This window comes from Eurypyga helias, unplaced genomic scaffold (assembly GCF_000690775.1).
Source record: "Eurypyga helias isolate BGI_N326 unplaced genomic scaffold, ASM69077v1 scaffold40486, whole genome shotgun sequence".
Lineage (NCBI taxonomy): Eukaryota > Metazoa > Chordata > Aves > Eurypygiformes > Eurypygidae > Eurypyga > Eurypyga helias.
In genome coordinates this window covers 7,408-28,840 of record NW_010256699.1, presented here as the reverse complement: position 1 = coordinate 28,840, position 21,433 = coordinate 7,408, and the positions used below count along the sequence as shown (strand labels likewise).

The window sequence follows — 21,433 nt, the reverse complement described above, 5'->3', positions numbered from 1 at the left end:
TGCCAAAAACCCAGCAGCCACATTTTACAATATACCAGTTATTGGGGGTTATGTAACTAGAGTTTTTTAGTATTTGGTTGAAAATACCTGTCTTCCTACATCAGTGACAGGAGTTCTAGAAGTCATTAATAAAACAACTTTGTAAAATAAAAGCCGTGAGAAGTAGTCAAATCTCCTGCTCTGTTAAATCGGCTCTGCCGTGGTACTTTTGACACTGGTGGGCTTGTCAGGTTTGGAACACGCTTATTCTGATCCTCCAAAAATTGTCCCCCTCCAGAATGGCTGGGGAAGGAGCAGAAGCCTTGCTGAAGGTGCTGAATCAGGTAAGAAGAGATGGGTTGTGGACAAATTAGTAAGATGATCATTAAACTACTACCTCAAAATATACTTTTCTCTTCTACTTGACCAAGAATTCTGTTGCCTCACTGTTTTTATTCTGTACTTAATTTCTGTGGTTATTTCTATTAGGGTGATGTATTTCAATAATTTCAGTCAATACCAGTGGGGATAGACGTAGGGTAGATTATATTTTAGCTAAACAGAGAAAATATATCACAGGAAGATCTGTGTTTCAGGGAGTCTTTCAATTATTTCTTATCTTTCAATTATCTGAACGTCCATCTATCCAGATAAATCCTGCTAGAATGAGTGGCGCTGGGTAATTTACAGTTTACTTATTGCTAATAAATGTGCGTCTGGTGCAAAGAATATTATAAGCAAACAGATAATATGATATAGACGGTGTAACTGCTGAGAAAGAACAAGTAGTTAGCTATGAGAACAGTCACAGTTCGCTCATTGACTACTGTAAAAACGGTGAGTCTGGAGAAAAGACCACAACAAAGATAATTCAGGAGAAAAATATTTTTATTTCCTAGTTGCTGTTGTAAATAACTGATGCGTTGTCTCTCTGGAGCTCAGACTGTTAACACAGATCAAACAGAAAAGATCTTTTAATATTTCAGTCTAATACAGGTTTTGTGCAAAAATAGTCTTGCACAATCTACTCCACAACACTTTAGATGTTAGATAACACATACAGAGTCAACCCTATGAAGCCCTAGATTTCAGGTCTCCATTCTTCCAGTAAAAATGCTGTTATCCTCATGCTCCAAATAGCAGAATTATACACAATGATGCCTTCCCATTACCAATGGTGAAATTTTATGAAGGAGCTGGAAAGGCCAATTGTGGTGAAACAAGGGGAGCAAACCAGTCATAGTCAAATGCAGGGATATATGTAAGATGAGAAAATGTGTGACAAGTTTATGAAAATGAGGTTAATAGGATCTTGAAATAAATGGTGAGATGCTGGAATTGGTTTTGAGACTTCAGTTTTTTCTGTAATGAGAAAAAAGCGATGGACGGTAATGTTCCCATGCATGATAGTACGCAGGTTTAAAGGGACTGCGTAAGGAGCGCGATAATGAAGTGTGGAAGAGACAAAGGCATAGAATTTAAGAGAAGTTGTGGAAAAAATGGTTTGTTAATGAAAAATAATGGATTGGAGATGGATTTCCTTTTAGAAAAACTGAAAGATGACTGCTTAGGATAATAGCTGAACCATAGTTTCCTAGTTATGCCTTCTGTTTTACTGTGTGAATGGAGGAGAAAAAGATAGGAATGTTTGAATTCATAGTTTCATCTCAATACCAAAAGGACACATATGTGCCAAATGTATTCTATGTTTTCTAATGTGTTATTTATATTACTTGCATTATAAATGTAATGTAAAAAAACCACACACACACAAAAACCCCAACAAAACCACAAACAAACAAAACCCCAAAACACAACCAAAACCCACCACCACCTCCCGTAGGCAAGTTCTGTGCAATTTGGAAAGCTTGGAGTTTTCACAGGAAAGCAAGTGGAATTCTGAGAAACCAATATAAATTTCAAATACAGTTTTAAGAGGACAGTATTGGATACCTAATTTGCAAGAGTAATTGCTGAAATTGTAGATTTTTGTGTATCCAGTTAGTACAGGGGGAAAGACGAAGATGTAGAAAGAGAAGAAAGAAAAAGTTAGAGTTACAACTGAGGGAACAAGCAGAATTCTGACAGCTTTAGGTCATGGTTTTATTTACTCACAAAACTTTTTTCTTAGTAACTTGTATAGATGTTGACAGAAATTTCCAAAAGAGAATGATGTATAGCAGAGTGTTTCATCTCTACCTACCAGCAAATATTCCACAACTCCTTTCCTTTCCATGGAGTATGGAGGCCAGTGCTACTGTCTTGCCAGCTCTTCAAATCTCCGAATCTCCTCAGCTCACAGGAGTGCTGTGGTTTGAGTATCTAACGTAACAACTGAAAGAATTATACATTATCCAATTAAATGTAAAACTATTGAAGTAAATGTAAACATAATGTAAATGTGAAAAATTAAGCTTAGTTTAAAAAAATAAATCACAGTAGGCTTCCTTCAGTGACTTTTTTTTAAACTAAAAGGTAGGGTCTTTTGTTCCCTTTTGACAATTTTAAAAAATCCCAAAGCCACAATTTTTCCAGTTTTTGGTCATTACAAATAACCAACCTCAGTATTTAACTTTCTGGCACTGAGTAACCTTTGGTCCAGTAGCATACACTCACAGAGATAGGCAAGAGTATTGCTCTAAGTTGCTGCGAGAAGCCTCCTGTGATGAGTTCATGTGGCATCATCCTCCAAACCATGTCTGGTGGCCGTACATCAGTTTTGAGCCTACCAGGCATTGGGGCACTGTGGTAGGCTATTTTTTTATAGATATTCTGGATTATTTCTGTTTAATTTCTCATAAATAACAGCATGACTTCTGTTGGCAACTGGGGCTTTGGCATTACTATCATTTGCATATATGGGGTATTACTCCATCTTGCAAAAAGGGTGATAAGCTTTTTCCTGCTATAAGCATATTAGAAATCAGTCAAGCAATAAATGAATATATTTTTCGTAAAAAGACCTCAAATGGAATACACTTTGGAGTTTTGGGAGTTGCTCTTTGAGAAAGTATCAGACCAAATAAAGAACACCCAGAGCAGATCAGTAAGAATGTTTGCAAATCTGGAAAACATGACTTTCCCAGCATGAATGAATTTATTGGGAAGAGAAGATTGAAGGGAGGAGGCATGCTAACAGCCTCAAATGCCTGAAGGATTCTTTTAAAGAGGGAAGAGAATGCTCCTTTCCAGATAGACCTGTCCTCCATATGTGGTAGATAGGTGGAAGAGAAACAGGCTTACCTCAGAGTTTCATAAATGACACTAAGTCTTAAGAATAACAATAATTCTGAAGACAGTCCACTGTCTTCAGAATTATTGTTATTCTTAAGGCTTAGTGTCATTTATGAAACTCTGAGGTAAGTCTTAAGAATAACAATAATTCCGAAGACAGTGGAATGCTGGTGTAGATTATCTGAGGGATGCGTGGCATTTCTGTCACTGGAAGTATTACAGTAACAACCAGACAAACAGTGGTCAGGAATTACCTGACCTTGTTCTCTGGCAGCAAGACGTACTAGATGACACTGTGATGTCCCTCCAGGTTTTTCATTGTAAGGTTTTACACTTAACCTTTCGTCAGATGACTTTTGTTGCTGACTTGTAATGTATTGGAAAGATGTTGATATTTCATTTTACAAGCTCATGAAAGCAGGTTGTTAGGCAAGTACCTTTACTTTCATTTTCATAAAGCAAAAGTGTATGATACTTGCTATTTCAAGGAAGAGATTAAAGTAATGAACTCGGAACTCTCAGAAAAGGGCAAGGACAAAGTGGTCAGAATGTATGTATCAACATTTCGGTATTTTTCAGGCAACTTTATAATCATCTAAATGTTTGAGGGATGCAATACTCTTGGCCTTAGCCTTGGCGTCATTTGTTCTCCTTGGATAAGTTCTGTTTTACATTGCTGTCGCTTTCTTGTCCAACCCACGTTTGTTAAGCACAAAGGTTTCGTCTGTGGAACACCTTATGTCTAGTAATGCTTCCACTCCACGATTGCTTTAATCTTGCATTGCTGTCAAGAGAGATGTGTATGTCCCTTCCATGTTCACACTCAGCTGTCAGCTGAAAGGTTTGTGCTTTCAGGTGGTGAGCTGGGATCAAGAACCGATCCTGGTGCTAAACAGACTGGCAGAAAAAAACCCAAACCAAAACATTTTAACCAGGATCACTTCTCCAGTCTAGTTCACTGCAGGACCATAAAAATGTATGTGTCAAGGGGTGCATAGGGATGTGAATGAGCAGGTTCCTGTCTGACAAGGGTGGGAGCAGCCCTTTGAAAGGACAGTGCAAGATCTATAATTGGGGAACATGTACTAAGGAAAAGACTTATTCCATGTTTGTTTAGCACTGTAACTGCTTAAGATTACTAAAAGAAAATGCTTATCAGCTTTTGCAGATCTGTGGAGTCAACACAAGTGAGAGGGAACAGTGTGTTTCTTCTCTGACTCATTCATCTGTGTAGAAATAGAAAAAGGTAGAAATTCTATTCTTAACTGAGCTTTTGTAACCTCTTCCCTCAGTTTGCTGACACAACAGCTAGGAAAAACCCACCTTTTTTTCCTGCTACTGTACACAGTCTTTAAATCCACAATGAAAAAATATGGATTCCTGCCATGCAACTTTCTTGGAGTATGTGATTCTCCACGGTTCATTTAAGATGCTAAAGTTTTTCTTGAAATAAATATTTTGGAGAAGACATTGGACAAGGGCGTGTACGCAATGCTTTCTTAAAAAACAAAAACACACCCCAAAACCCAACAACCTATTACATTTTTGAGACACACAGCTATTCTGTTTTTCTATTTTGGCTTGAATTTCTTTCCTTCACAAAAGCCAATCTCAATCCTGGTGCATATTTATGGTCTTGGCATCCAGCCCAAACAAATGTACATACCGAAATCAGTTTTGCATCTGTTTAACTCTACGCGCATGGGTAGTCTAATTGGATTTAGTCTGGTGAAATGACTCATGTGAAATCAAGTGCTTGCAGAACAAGGATTTCAGACAGTAGGGTTCTTCAGGGCAGTAGCTTCTGCTTGCTACATCTTTGTATGGCACCTAGCACATGAAACGGCTTTGATTATCTAGAAGCCCTCAGTGTGCTGTGTAGCTGTAGTATGGGGTAGGACGAAGAAGTGCAAAAGAACAAGTCCTGCAGGCTAGGTCAGACCTACTGCATAGCACTTGGACACAATTACAATAATTGCAACAATTAATTGTAACTTCCTTTAAAATTTTGCTTCTGGGAATCTTTTCAGGATCAAGGAAAATCACTTTTCTTACTCCTTCATAACAGGCTACCAGGGTGCAGTTGTTGGCCTTCTGGTAGCCATTGGCCGGGTTATACACTGTTGCTTATATACCTAGGGAGTCTGATAAGTTATAGCCATCATCTTCTAACAGAATGGAGCCGTATTCTTCTGGACCATCATAATTCAATGGATTCAACACCTCCTGCAAGGAGGAGTTCCTTGAATGGGCAGCAGCGTAGATACTCATTGTACACCAGAACAAAATACCTGTTTAAAGAAAAAGAGCAGGTTCTTTGCTGCTCTCCCAAGTCTTATCTTTTCGTGCCATCTCGCATCTGCCATCCTGAACTTGAATTTCTTGCCTTGTAACTGTGCAGTTGTAGGCTGTAGGATGAGAAAAAGTGATGTTGAGCTATCTGTGTGTTGTAGGTGTTTGTATCCAGAGGCTAGCTCTTCTGTTTTCTTTTGAAGTTTTCTCATTCTCCCCATGTCTGTTATAAAGGTCTAGAGGATGGAGGGTGGTCTAGAGAGTGAAGAGACTCTTAAGGAAGGGGATGGGAGAGGCTGCAACATCTGTTGTTAGCAGCATTAGGGATTAAAAAGTGGAACTCTAGGGGATTTGTACAGTGAGAATGTAGTCTGGGTGAGGGTAGATAAAAAAGGAAGGCTTGGAGTGTGAATGCTGTTAAGGCAAGGCAATGTATGAGAGTGACTGCAAAATCGATGGTGTAAAGGACACCAACACAAAATGAAATGAAAACAGGGAAGGAAAAGAAGTTGGAGTAAGAATATAAAGCAAGAAGTGTACCGTAAAGATGAATGGTTTTGTTGGCTTTTCCCTCCTACCTCACTGCCCAGCTACTTTCTGTGATTGGTGAAAACACCCCTGAATTGAAGACAATTTTAGGAGGCTCATAATGTGGATCAAGGCTCGTGATTTTAAGTATTTGAAAAGTATTTTTGATTGAGGCATTATGCCTCTGACTTTTGGTGACATTTATGCATGAAGCACCTAAGAAAAGCCTGTATGTGAAGTTCATGTAGCACCTGCTTCAGGACTCTCTGAAGCTAGTAGACTAGAGCATGCTTTGAAGCAAGAGAGAAAAACATTGAAACATTACATAACTAAAATATTATAGAAGTAAAATTGTGCTCTGAATTACCTAAACGTGAATCTTTTACAGCTCTGGTGAAGATACTCTGATATTTTTGTGTGACTGGGGGAAAGCTTTGATCTGAAAGTGTGAAGTTGTAGAAGGCTTTTTATTACTGATGTCTTTTTGTGGTCTGCAGTTTGAAGTGTGTGCAGAGGAAACGGGTGATGGAAGTCTTGATATTGCAAGGAAAAATGCAGTATTGACCACTGGTAATTGAAAGCTTTTTGGTCCTACAAGTGGATACACTTTAATGAGATGGTCATCTGATTTATCCAGAAAGCTGAATGTTTATTTAGGGGAAAATTCTGAATGCTGATACAGAAAATGGTTTCACCATATGATTCTCACAAGAGCATTCAAAATGTCAACAAACCTACACATCTCTACTTCATTCTGGGGTTTTGCAAGTGAAGCTAGAACATGATGATCTCCATGTTTTGAATAACTTATAGCAGCTTTTTATAATACTTCATATTGATTGGATTAATATCATTGTTTCTAACTTAAATCCTCTTTACCTTAAAATGTGTAAATTTTAATCCTTTAGAGTTCTGTGCAAATCAACTACCCCTTATTTACATCTTGGCTAATACAAAGAAGCTGGTATTTGTAAGAAACTTGTGTATGTAGTACTTTAAAAAAAAAATGTGACCAGCTGCACATTCAGTACATCAATTAACAAATGAATTACCTGTTATAATTACAGTTAACATGAGATCTTTGCCATACAGCCTGCTTAAACTACTGAAATGAATATTACTATGAATTGTTCACTCTTATAAGGATTATGAGTGCTTTATGTTGAACAAAGAATAAAAAGAAATCATGGAATTCTTTAAATATTTATAAAGCATTTTTGATGAGTAGACCTTATTTCCATGGTGAATTTTTACAAACATATTCTTTTTGTCTGTTTTCAGTCCCCTGCACATAGCTATTCAAGCTATGATTCTGGCAAGAATGAGAGCGTAGGCAGAGGTGCTGAAGATCTGTCTCTGAATCGAGGAGATGAGGATGAGGATGACCATGATGATCAGGAAGATCCTGAGAAGGTTAATGAATCAGATGGGGTAGAAGCCGAGCGACTGAAAGCTTTTAACGTAAGTCCTCTTGCGCTTGTTGTCTCGTCCACTCCTACTATTCATTTTACATTGTTATTTATGGGTAAGTTTGACAGTATTAAAGGCACATTAATTTTATTTCCAGGATTTATTTCAATTATTATTTTAATGCACATTAAACTCTTGCCAACAGACGACAGATTTACTGTGTTTTATTTAGAATTTTAAGGCAGAGTGCCATCTTTACCAGTGAGGAAAACAAAGCTTTGTTCTGTATGTGTGTGTGTGCGCCCGTGCGTGGATGTGTGTATGTGCATGTTCGCCCATTGAATGGGAAGGGTCTGTAGCTAGTTTATCAGGAGACCATTCCAGTGGTCAGCTGTTCTCTGTTGCTTTCCCAGTGTATATAATTATGCATGAAAACACAAGCAATTGTTCAAACAAAGAGAAAGTGAGATTCAGTTCAATAAAATGATTAGCAATCACAGCTTATTGTTAATTATGAAACTTTAGTGCCTATTTTCACAATCTGTTCTGGTTTATCTCACAAGTTCTGTACCCTATAGACTATTCTTTTCTTGTCTTTTTTTTTTTTTTTTTAATCAGCCCCCCCACAAATAACCCTTTAAAGAACTGTTTGCTTAATATTTCTGGCTTCCCATTGCAAAGCTCTTCAGTGGATAGAAAAAATGTCTTCCTATCAGTAATCAAGACAGGAAGCTAGGAAGAGAAGAGAGCCGCCCTCCAAACCCATCTCCTCTGTCTCCCTCTTGCCAACAGATGTTTGTCAGGCTGTTTGTAGATGAAAACTTGGACCGAATGGTCCCAATCTCTAAGCAGCCCAAAGAAAAGATCCAGGCTATCATTGACTCATGCAGGCGACAATTCCCTGAGTATCAAGAGCGTGCCAGAAAACGCATACGTACTTACCTCAAGTCCTGCAGGCGGATGAAAAGAAGTGGTTTTGAGATGGTGAGTTTTGATTTAAAACCCAGCCCTAGTTTCCATCAAAACCCCATATGTAAATCCATGGCACTATTTTGTTTTCATCTTAGTGTCTTTTTTTTTTTCATTTGTTTATTTTTTTGGTGATACCAGGTCAGAGGTTTCTTTTTCCCTCCTTCATTCTTCCTGAATTTATTCCCTTTGTTCGCTGGTTTAAAAATTACTTAAGACACTAGAGTTCACTAGATGAACTATTATGGATGTACAGGAAAAGAAAAACAAAGCAAGGCATGAGGAGGGAAACCAAGTGGTGGCATATATAGTGAACTATTTCCTACCTTAGTTTACAGTTAGAGATTTTTGCTTGAAAAAAACCTGGCAGTAAGATGGATTTTTCTTTAAAATGCCTCTGCTAACTGGATTTCTGTGAGCTCTGTAAAAATTAGATCCTGCTAGAGAGGTGCTATACCCAAGGAAATGCCCAGTGTAGTAACATCACACCAGCTTTGGCTTTGGGTGTTTCTTGTACATTTTAGCCTGTTACCTAACAGTGAAAGTTAGTCCTCTGAAATCTTTCCGTTGATATATAGGTGTGCAAAATAGTTTTATATATCGGTGTTTAACTGGTTCTAAAACACAGACATCAAGCTTGCACTTTGAGCATCCCAACAGTTTAGTAGTCGCAATTGAACCAAAGATCATGAAAACTACGATGGTATACAAATGTCAGCGTTTTCAGACATTAATATTTTAATATTACTCATTAGCAAAAGAATGGATAAATAATAAGTCTTCTTTCCAATTGGCAGCTTCTTTATCTCTAAAAACTTTCGTATTTCCAAAACCAAGGAAAGTGAGAAGAAACTAGGTAATTACACACCTTATATTTGACGTGTTTTAACTCTCTCTCTGGCCTTTGGATTACAATAAAACCACCTCATCGTTACAAATAGGTATCATTTAATGATTAAACATATCATTTTTTTTTTAACAAATCATCTGCAAACCCATTGATTACATTAAAAAATATTGGCGATGATTGAATTTTACTGTGTCTTTCTTTGTCTTTATCTTTCCTGCAGTCTCTGCAGAATACTTATGATTTCCATATGTTGTTTAAGATCTTAAGTGACACTTTTAAGAACAAGATATAAGGTTTATTTGTAGGGTAAGACCACTGTTGAGTAACACAAAAAGTAAAGACAAACTAAATTTTTGTATATGTTTGTGATTCTAATTGACTGCATGGTTTTATTATTGAAACATTGGAATAACACTGTTTCTGAACAATGGGAACAAAGATGAAGTGAGACAGGTAGAATAAAGGACATCTGTACAGATAAAAGTGCCAAAGATTGACTGGTGGTGTACATGTCAGATTGAATACCCTTCCAAAATAAAAGAAGGAAAACCAGAAATTAAATATTTTCTGCAATATAGTAAGTAGCAATAAGTTGCATCTACTCACTCTGGCTGAAAATAATTCAGGACCATCAAGTTCAGCTTTCATGGTGGTAAATATTTTTATTTTGCGGTACTTTTCAATCAAATGTACTTACAAAAATAGCTGATGCTATGCTCAAGTCTCCTCACAGTTCCAATTTATGGCCTCATTACTGTCATTATGCCCACTGATGAGCATTTATGTAAACTAGCTCATTTTTTGTCATCTGAAAGACTTGCACAACTGTTTCTCAATATGAATAAGGGGCTTAGGCTCTGACCGATAAGAGCTAGGTTGACTTGACTTTAGTGCACGTTTGCAAATGTTACTTTCATATCAATAAAGGTTGCAGGATTGATTTTATTCCTGGGAAGGGAAAATGAGCAGAGATTACCAGGAACCTGATCCAAATAGGCAATCTTTAGAGTTCAGAAATACTCCCTATTTTTATAATGTTCCACGACAGTTTATGATGGGCTTTATTTCTTTTTAAGCAAACAAATTACCCTCAAAAATATTGACATTGGTGCCCATGAATGGAAGTGACAAGACACTGGAACTCATGCCAAAGGTTTCAGTCCTCTTGGGCCTGAAGGGAAATTTGTCCTGCTTCTCGGTTCACGGGTAGGAACATGAGCCAAAGTCTTTGGAGGAACTCCCATTAACTTCCTAAGAGACTAAGTGATGTTTTGTATTTGACTTGAATTATTCTGAAATGTAATACATATCCATTTGTTGGCTTTAATTATTTTCTCATTTCTAAATTACTGTATCAGCATCTCCTGATTATATATATATGTATCTGCCATCTCCTACCATGGACAGAGGCGCTTGACTGATTCCTTTGCATGTACTTAGTACAATTTTGACAGAGTTGCTTCCTCCAGATAATAAAATTTGCTCCAAACAGTCATGAAAGAACATGCCGGTGTTGATTTGAATCAGGTGCTACCCTCAAATATAGCAAAACAGGATAATGATCTCCTCAGGAGCAATAGTGCTACTGTTGTTATACTAAATAGGATGTCAGATAATAATCTCCATGGGAGATGCCTTTTGCTATAGACACATTAAACACAAGTTTTTCATTTTGTTCAGGTTCAGAATGCTACGTTTTGGGCATGTAGTTGGAAGAGAAAAAGAATAATCTCATGTATGGTATATGACAGCTCAGACTGGGTGTGGAATGGTGCAGCTATCTACAACATCATATAGTAAAGTGAAGAGAAAATGTAAACACTAAGTTAAATCAGTGTAAGGCTGCATGATAAAGATGAAAAAGCATGCCTGAAGCCTACTTCTGTCAGTTATTTGTGATCTGTAATCCAAACGACAGTTCTTGCTGCATAACAGGCCAGTTCTAGCTCTGAGGCAATGGGAAAGTCTCAGTCTCATGAGTGTTCATATTGTTAATTAACATGTTTCATAGTATTAATATTTTTAAGAAATTGCTTATAGTTATTCTGCTTCTCCTTGTGACAGATAATTGTCTGTTGACTCCAAGACAGCTGGCATAGCTTCTTGTTACAAATACTCCTTTGAGGAGTTCCTTTACTACACTGGAAATGGCTTTCCTCATTTGACTGTTCAGTTTGTAATTGTGCCACTTTCCTTTTATTCTGACACAACCATGTCCCTCAGCAAGGCACTATCAGAGTTTTTCTCATGAATTATAAGGTCGTTTTTCTCCTCCTGTTGTCTCTTGCTTATGGAACGGTTAGAGTGTTCTCTTACAAATTGTATGGTCTTGCTCAGAATCTTTCCCTGTGAGGGAAGAGTGGCAAGTCCTGAAATCGGTGCCTTTTAGATGGGATCTTTAGGTTGTGCTTCCACCTGTAACACTTTCTGAATGTCTTGAAGTTCTTCATGTTCTTAAAGAAATTCTTCCTTTTTCTCTTTGTTAGACCATAAGCAAAAGAAAAATGACTGCCTCTTTGTCAAGGTCCGATATTAATGAAAATTCCTTTATATACATTGTTTTATGACTTATATATGCTATACAAGATAAATTTTCTCCCTAAAAATGGTCAAATTACTTTGTTCAGTCATCTTTTTAAAATCCATCCTTTTAGACTTGTCCTAGACACTGTATCTATAGAAAAGTGCCAATTAAAGATAGTAAACAGCTGCTGAGGATGTGAGGTATGTATTTGTTTAGTTACAGTCCAGAAAAAATTTAGATGTTAGAAATAATGAAATGGTGTTGAATTGACTTAATTACATTTTCTTCCTGTTATCTTTTTCCTCTCATCTTCACGATCTCCTTTCAACAGTCTCACTACATTCAGTCTGAAACTGCACCTTCCGGTATCTTTCTCACAGATATGCCATTTTTTCTATGTGCATCCCAATGCGAGATCAAGGTCTTAAACTCTCATTCACCAAGGGATTCTTCCTTATGTTCAAGCAGAAGGAAACCCTCCATCCTAGACACTACCGTAATACAAAGCAGCAGTATCGAAGAGTGGTGGTGGTGCTGTTATTGTTATATATTGGAGAGAAAAGGCTAGCCATAAGTGGTTTTCATTGTCTGAAGGAAAATTTGAATGGCCAGAGAAGAAGGAAAAAGTCACACTATGCCTGAAGACAGTCCCTCGGTTAGATCCTTGTGTTGTTCATCCCAGCTCCTTCTGTCCTATCGCCAGCCTCAATAACAAATAACCAAGCTCTATGTCTTTCACTGCTTCTGTCGTTTGGTTGTGCCAATTGGCTGCAAGAGGTGTTTTAACGATTTGCAACTGTACACGTGTTGATTGACATGTTTTAAATCTGTCTAGTGCCTTTAGTGCTGCTGTATTGTGATTGAGCAACTGCGGTGGGGACTAGTTTTCAGAAGGGGGATGTTTTCTGAAATCTGCCTTGTTAAGATTTCTCAGGATAGATATCTAGCCTCTGTCTTTAAGTTTTAGCTTTAGAGAGAGGAAGCTTTCATTATTTATTTAATTTAGCTCTGAACAGTCCAGCTGCTGTCGCGGTCATGTGACTTTTCAGTCCTCCAGGCCTTTTATAGCTGGAAAGGTCATAAGCATTTTCAGGAAGATGAGTCTGTGGGCCCAGGGATGCGTACCTAATCTTGATTAATAAACTGAGAGGCCTTAAGAAAATTATCACAGGAATAGTTACATGAAGATCTACAAATAACAACAGAGTTGTTGCTTTGTACTATACCCCAAACTGTTGATGGGCCACTTCTCTTTTCTCACCCTTGTTTGACAGTGGTTGGCTTATGTCAGTCTGATGGGCAACCTGGTTGAAAAAGGGTGAAGCTACTCTGTGACAAACTTTGACCTTTTTCCACTAGGTCTTACATATTCTTAGGAAAAAAAAAAAATCTAGAAACAGTTTCCCTAAGGCTCTTAAATACTTTCTTCCCCCACTAAACAGTGAAGTGAATACTTATATGATTTTTAAGAACTGCCTTTTAAATCTGCCTCAGATGCCTTTTGCTTGTCAATAACTTTTGCAAGTATAGGCAATTTCTGAAGAGTAAATGGTGGAAGAAGGTACATTTTTTTCTAGTAACCCTGGAAAATGTGAAGAAGTTAGCTTTGACAAAGGCATGATATTTAGAAAAAGAATGAAAACTAAAAAATGAAAAATACCTAGAACCTGGTAGTAATTAGTCTTATACATTCTGTGAGGGAGGAAAAGATAAAAATGCAATTTTGACATTTGTTTCACATTTTATTGAATTTAGAAGAAAAACAATCCCTTCCAAAATGGCAATAAGTTCTGATGTAGGAAAAAAAAAAAAATCCGAGGTAAAAGAATATTCACCTTGATTACTTGTAAGCTTGAAAGCAGAAAAAAATGTAGTAAATATGTCAGTTTTTCTTAGGCTGTGATTCTGACTTAGACTGAGACCTCTGCTGCCATGTTATTGATTAGCTGTTTTGTGCCAGTAGCTTCAGGGTAGGGAGCCAGTTCAGTGTATTTGTGTAGGAGAAACAGGAAATAATGTTAAATGAGACTCGGTTTTCCCTTGTCCTCTGGAGTTTTACTAGTCAACTGCTATTGGAGTGTCCAATCCAATCCCTACCTAACTCAGGAGGAGTTAGTTCAGCATGACGATTCCTGGGATTCTCTGTCAGTCAGAAATACCAGATAAATTTGGGATAGAGGTAGTCTTACTTAAGTTTGCTAGAGAAATTAGGTGACTTGGGCTCCCTTAGCAATCAGTGAAGCACTTAGGTGGACAAATCCAGAGACCTGCCTTGTCTCCAGCTGTCCCATGAGTCAGCTTGTGAAGATAGCTACCTTTTCAGTGAAACAAAAAAGAAGCCTAGATGACAAGCTCAAACAAAATATTTGAGTTTTAAGTGGATAAAGTCAGATGGATATTCTTTCTGTTGTTCATGGCAGTAATTTAAAATTTCCACTAGCCCCTCTGAAACTGCTCTCTTGAGTAAGTGGAGCAAGACCTGGCCCCATATGTAGGCACAGCAGCAGCAGACTGGTGATATTGTAACATGGCACAGGCTTAACATTTAGACAGGTATATGGATATTTTAAGATCCATATGGATATATTTAAGTGTTGTCATAATCAAGATGTTTGACACAGTGTTTCAGTGTTTAGATTAGATATCAAGAAGTTCTTCCCGGAGAGGGTGGTGAGGCACTGGAACAGGTTGCCCAGAGAAGCTGTGGATGCCCCATCCCTGGAAGTGTTCAAGGCCAGGCTGGATGAGGCTTTGAGCAACCTGGTCTCGTGGAAGGTGTCCCTGCCCATGGCAGGGGGGTTGGAACTAGATGGTCTTTAAGGTCCCTTCCAACCCAAATCATTCTGTAATTCTATGATTAAATATACTTTAAAGCTGAAAACTTAGTGATGTGAACATCACTGAATGTTTGAAAAAGCCTTTTCTGCCATTTAAGAAAATATTTCTAGTTATTTCTTTGAATTCCTTAGTAGGTGTTAGAGTATGTATCACAAGACTGCAAGCCTGAACAAAATATATCAAAACCCAGTCTTGAAATGCAGTGCTGCAAGCATTAAAATGCCAGTCTGGTGGCTCATATTTCACGTTCCTGTACTCACTAACAATTATAAAAGTACATCCAATAGAGTGCAGTACTGTACTTCTTTCTGTAAATTTAAAAAATACTCTGTGGAAAGGTTTCTGAATCCTTTGTAACTGTGCAATGTAGAACAGTTCTGTGTCATGAATTTCACTTCACTACACCGAGTAAAAAAATACCATTTGAAGAGATTCTGTCTTGTGAAGTATTTTGGATGTTTCCTATGAAAAAATGCTATGTAAGTTTTGCATACTGTTATAAATACATTTGGGATTTTAAGCCATTGTGCTAGATCTTAAACTGTTATTATGAAAAAGTTGTGGTATATTTGCAATATTTCATGTTGGAAATGATCTGGTCTTACCACACCTGAGGAAAAAGTTGACATGCAGGAGAGCACTAGGAAGTATCATGTTGTTAGGAGCCCAGCATGCAAAGCAGTGCTCAGTGATGCCTCTGGAAATAATCGGCTACTGTCAGTGAGGCATCTTGGACATTCATCTTTCACCTTCTGATGGCCAGTCACTTTGGAAAGCTTGGAACTATTTTTTTTTTTCCCCAGGTTTGACTAGTAATCTAATTAATTACGTTTTAATATTTTTAAATATAATATTTAGCATTTTCTTATTCACACATTAATATTTAATGCATTAATTAATATTTTGTTAATATTTTCTCTTCATGCATTTATATTAGAGTTCATACCTTTATATTAGGGTCTCTATGAACGAAATGAAGTAACTCATATGTTTATGTGCTTGCAACTGTTTTATACTGCAAGATCTCCTTTTCAATACTACTTGGCCTAAAATAAGAAGGTCATATTTATGCAAAAATGTCAGGTTATGAAGATTGGCATTGTAGCAGGTGTGCATGTGTGCCCATTATCTGACATCATAGATAGCTGTATTTTTTCAGAACTGAGTCAGCCCGCTGTAACAAGTATGAGAGTATCTAGATCAAGCTTCTGTATGATAACTTTGGCTTCTGTTTGTAAGTAAATACTGTATCTCACAGAAAATGCCAGGGTAGTAACTTCAGAGGCAGCAGATCTCTAACCACAGGAGGACAGCACGTACAGCAAATTGCAAACTTCTTTTTTGGTGAATATACTGCTCCTAGTGGTTTAGACTGAAATAATCAATCTATTATATCAATAATTGGTAGATTTATACACAAAATTCCAACCTGAAATTAATCATAGAATCATAGAATGGTTAGGGTTGGAAGGGACCTTAAAGACCATCTAGTTCCAATCCCCCTGCCATGGGCAGGGACACCTTCCACTAGACCAGGTTGCTCAAGGCCTCATCCAGCCTGGCCTTGAACACTTCCAGGGATGGGGCATCCACAGCTTCTCTGGGCAACCTGTTCCAGTGCCTCACCACCCTCTCTGTGAAGAATTTGTTCCTGACATCTAATCTAAACCTCCCTGATTTCAATTTATACCCATTACCCCTTGTCCTATCACTACAGGCTCTTGTAAAAAGTCCTCTCCCAATTAGAACATAGCAGTTTTTTAGATTCAATATAGAAATCCAGGAATTGTGTGACTATGTAAATAAGGATATGTTGATGATACTGCATGAAGGTTCATGCTTACCCATGAAGATACTGCAAAGGTACCTCACTTTAAACAGAAGACCTGATGATACTGTATACAGTTGCTGAACTGCGAATGGGTATTTTGCAGCATATTGAAAGTTCTAGTCTCGTTTATGTTAAGGAATCAGAGATCCTACTAATAGAGCTAATTTCTAGAGGCTCTGGGGCAAGGATTTCTGATTTGAGCTACAAAAAAAATCAGCAGCCTTGCAGTACTACTCCATAACTCCAGAAAGGCTTGTTGTAAGATGCTTTGGTGGTTAAGGGCCAGATCTAAAGACCAGCAAAGCCACGGAAAAATCTTCATTAGCTTTAGTGTTCTTTAAAGCAGACCAACAGCTATTTTGACTACAAAGAAGTATTGGCTAATTTGATTTTTCATGAAGAAAACCGCAAAAGTATATCTGTCAATAATTTGTATATTCTTCAGGAGGAGGTAAGAGGATGAGTGTATAAAGTAGTCGTCATATCAATTTGCACTAAAAGGATTTCTCTGGAAACCATGCAAAAGTTCCTGTCCAGTATGGTGGTTAGTGTGCTTGTTGCTTTGTTGTCATCGTTATCTACAGGCTCTGTGGTGGTCTCAAGAATCAGGTTTAAATTGCCTTGAAATGCAGTTTAAAATATGAGAGGACTGGAGGTGGTTGGCCAGCGCCCTTGGGCTACTGAGGGAATTTCAACCACTTCCCGAATGTCAGTCGCTTCAAAAGATGTTAGAAACAGAGGCATCTGCGTGTACATGTAATCTAGCAAGCTCCCCTTACACCTTTTGTCGAAGTGCTCTTTGCCTACATCGTGTTAGAGGCTGAACGTTAGTTGTGGCCAGCTGAGGAGATGTACAAAGCCAAAGAACAATGTGTGTTTAAAAACCTGGCTGCTGTTTTAGTGCAGTCACGAGAAGTATTGGGTTTTTAAGTAAATACAGAGGAATTCTGTATGCTGCTGCTGTGTGACAGACAGAGGCATGTAGTCTTCTCAGAAGGTCTGTATGAAGCTGTTCACCAGATTCCCTCTTAGTTTTATTTGTCTATTTACTTGAAAGTTATTGTAAAATTTTCACATGCCTCTTTGCTTTCTATCGTTTCAAAATGACAAAATGTTATCCTGCCTTCTGATTTTGTCATGTGAATCTCTTGTTTCGGGAGACTAAAGTTCAGAGGCTTGTATCTTTTCTCTTGTTTCACACAGAGGTAGTTTCAGCATAGTTATTTTCTGCTTTACATCACTGTGAAGTGAAAAAAGTACTAGCCTGGGGCTATGAATGTTACATATCAAATAACACTAGGTGTTGCATTTTGTCAGTTAAAGCTGGTCAGGAATTTTTGATAATGTGTCCCCCCCCCCCCCCCCTCAAGAAATGTTAGTTTATCAAAGTGTTTCTGCTTGGACATACTCCAGTAAAATAAAACCTGGTTTCCTGCCACTCCAGTGGGCAGGTTGTAGATCCAGCCCTTGGAAATAAGGACTCCTTGGCTCTCTCATCTCCTGCTCTAGCCCCAAACATGCAGGAACCAGCACCCATCTCTGCACAGGGGAGCCTGGGAACTGAGGAAACACTGATTTGGCTGAGATCCGCAGGCTTCCTTCCGCAGAACTGAACGATGTTGCTTTTGCCGTGTTTCCCAAGGCCTTTGTGTCTCACCCTTGGGTAGGGCGTTGGGAAGTGTTAAGAACCCCACCAGGACTGGGTTGCTAGAGCTTCTTACAGGAGTGGTTTTATAGCTGGTAGTCATGACAGAGATCATGAATAATCAGCAGTATAGAAGATGAGGAAGTTACGCTAAACCAAGAAGGGGCCTCTGAGCTGAAAAGATAGGACTATTAATTCAGTTTATTTAAAAACATTTTTTAAAAAGTGGTTATTTCAAAGCATTTTTTTTCCTCTTAGGCAAGGCTTTTCAAAATTGGTTTTTTTGACATTTCACAGATATGGCATTTCATGGAACAGAAAATCCTCTTTTAACAGCTTTACTTCTAGTGACAGAGGACTCTGTTCATCTTCTCAGTCAATGCCAGACTAGTGCTCTGCCTGAGTTAAGTTGATAGAACCTGAACCTTAATCAGATGATTTTTCTCCTGTGCTTTGTTACAGTATTTTACTCCCCAGGTGACTCAACTGTGCAGTCATCATATTCTCCCTCAGGTTCACTCTAGATAGTTCTTGACACAAATATATCAACAGCCAGCTGCAGAGATGAGTGAGAGAAATTATGAGTTAACCCATATTTCAAGAGGAAGATACTCCATTACCTAGAGATTTCCTCATTTTTGCAGATACTAACTTTGAGTTCAATATTTCAACAGTGAACACATAGCCACTGCACTCCTTTTCAGAGAAAAACATGACTGCTTGAATTTTATGGTAACCCTATTTTTTACATTATAAACCACTTCAGTGAACCCGTTCTCTCCCATAAACAACTGAGCGGGGGGAACTTGAGTTCATTTTACTTTTTTGGTTGGAATACTAAATTTTTTGGGTCATGTCACATTCTAAAAATTTGTTGATGTATAGTTATAGTTCTGATTACAGACCTGAGCTGGAGGAGTTAACCAGCTGTTTACTCACCATTTTTCAAGAATATCGGTGTGTGGCCGCTGCTAGAGGACCACATAAACCAGTGGCCTGTGCGCAGTGATACTTGGCCACCGATACAGGGAGAGATCTAGTGTGGCTAAGTGATGCAATAATGAGTTCAGAGTAACATCACCATTCTAGGGAGGCAAATAACAAATATAACGCTTTGTCAGTGAAAAACGTCCTCCCTCCTCTGGAGCTCTGAAAAGGGTGTCTGCTTGTACTGTAATGCTAACTTCTGTAATGCCACCAGGGTTTAACTTCAGTGTCCCTCATCTCTTCAACTGATTTATTTTCAACAGTGGAAACAAATTTTATAGTTTGTTCTTTCAAATCAACCCAAGTGTATTTTGTTGTAGCATTGCAGCCTCTGTCTTATGCAGCTGTGTTACGCTGATGCCAGAGAGCTTGGAATTGTATGAGTGGGGAGAAATAAGCTTATTTCACTAGTAAGGGAGACCCATAAATCCCCGTCTATGTCTAAAAGCTAGTTCAGCTTCTGGTCCCAGACAGACTGTAGTCCAGGGCATTAGAGAAAGTACAGTGTCAGATAAAAAATTGGCATTCTGCAGAGCACATCCAAAATCAATAAATGGACTTTAATTTTTAAAGGTGAAAATGTAATACTAGCAATGGTTGGCCTCTCAGTTTCTAGAATGTTATGAAAACCATAAAATCAGTTGAGCCAATAAAATGAATCTGTTCTAAGGTTGTCTAAGCACTCAATGGGAATACTTCAAAACTTGCTTCCAAAACTCTGACATTTCATAGCCAGTTCATATTTATGCTTTTGGGAGTAAAAAGGTTTAACTCTAGGGGTGAGGGGTGGGGGAGTGGAGGGAAACAAACCCATAACCAAAAGCCCCCATAAACAAACAAAAAACCACCCCCAAACCTGCACACATATGGCCAGTTCCACCATAGGTATAAGTTTTTACATAGTAATTTTGAGTTCAACGAAGCTTTGAAAATTTATGAAAGTTCAGAACCTGGTTCAATAAATTGCAGTCTCTGGAATGGGATTATATGTATATCAGTATCGGTGTTATCCCAACTTTCTTTATTTTCTTGGTAGTGAAGATATATCTTTGTATATTGATAAGATTAGTTTTATTATGAGCTTCATATTTCAGAAAGGTTGTTTTGCGTGTCAATAGGAAAAAACGGTGTGTAAATATGCTTAAGGAAATGGTAGGGAAGAACATATTTGAGTTCATTACCAACAGTGGAGCCAAAAAGATTTTAGCATTCCCTTGTTTTGGGGGCATTCATTGCAACTTGAACCTAAAACATGTAAATGCTATGAAATTAATGATGAGACTTTTGAATCAGGAAAATTACTCATATCTAGGAGAACCACAAAACATCTACATTGTTGGAAGGCTGGCATTATCAAAAGAAAAACAGATTTTTTTAAAGTCATTTTAATCACATCAGTCATGTTGCAGCAAGGAATGCAAATATTCATATAGTACAGATTGAGACTGCTCTGAAATGTTCTGACAATCTGTTATGTTTTGAGTGATGTTTCAACCCTATCACTTGGGGTTTTTTGTTTTGGTTTTTTTATGACTATAAAAAAACCACTACTCATCTCTGTCACATGCTGTACAGAATAAAAAGCCTTTCAGTTTTCTTAACAAGAACCAGACGGCCAGGGTGCTGCTGGAACGCAGAGAATATGCCACTGTCTGTTCAAAGTACAGCTTAATGAGCCAGACTAAGCATACTGGACAATAGAGCTGTGGGGGGAAAGGGCTTCTCCTGGATCTATGGATCAGCTGCAGCTTTAACATCTAACTAGTTTCATTTTTCATCTTTACAAGTTCCATTTTCCCTGTTTTGTTGGTATAAACTACATTTCAATGAGCGGACTTTCCTGCCTAGGTGATGGTATTGTGTGCTTTGAAAAAGGATATCGTGGGTTATGCTAGAAATAATTTCTGTGTTTCTTTTTTTCTCTCATAGTCACGACCTATTCCCTCACACCTTACTTCAGCAGTTGCAGAGAGTATCCTGGCTTCCGCCTGTGAGAGTGAAAGCAGAAATGCTGCAAAAAGGATGCGGTTGGATAGACAGCAGGTACTGTGTTGTTTGGGGGTCTACCACGTCCATATTTATATATGCGCTGGGCTCATTTACGTAGGATGCCATGCAGAAGGGTGGTGCGATCCCGTTTCTTGCGTGCAAGAATAATTAAAATACAAAAGCTGTAGTTCTTTAAATGAATACACAAGCATGGCTTTGTCTTTATTTACATAAGCTGTGTGAGTGTACCTAGTATATTTATAATGTCCAGCTGGATAAAGCTATATGTTTTCTTTCTGAGGATTGTAGATTTTGAGGGCAGATCTGCATACTAAAGTTTAAAGTAACAGAACATAC

At 38.0% G+C, this 21,433-nt stretch overlaps 1 protein-coding gene across 1 annotated transcript; it reads left to right on the top strand.

The window, feature by feature from the left end:
* Window positions 1–278: 278 nt before the first annotated feature.
* On the top strand, window positions 279–21,130 carry LOC104511232 (nucleolar protein 4-like; the record flags this gene model as incomplete). Its single annotated transcript, XM_010153756.1, has 6 exons — window positions 279–323; window positions 6,531–6,603; window positions 6,942–7,003; window positions 7,315–7,494; window positions 8,236–8,427; window positions 21,017–21,130. Coding segments are annotated over exons 1-6 (666 nt in total), but the record flags the coding sequence as incomplete, so codon positions are not given.
* Between the last annotated feature and the right edge of the window lie 303 nt (window positions 21,131–21,433).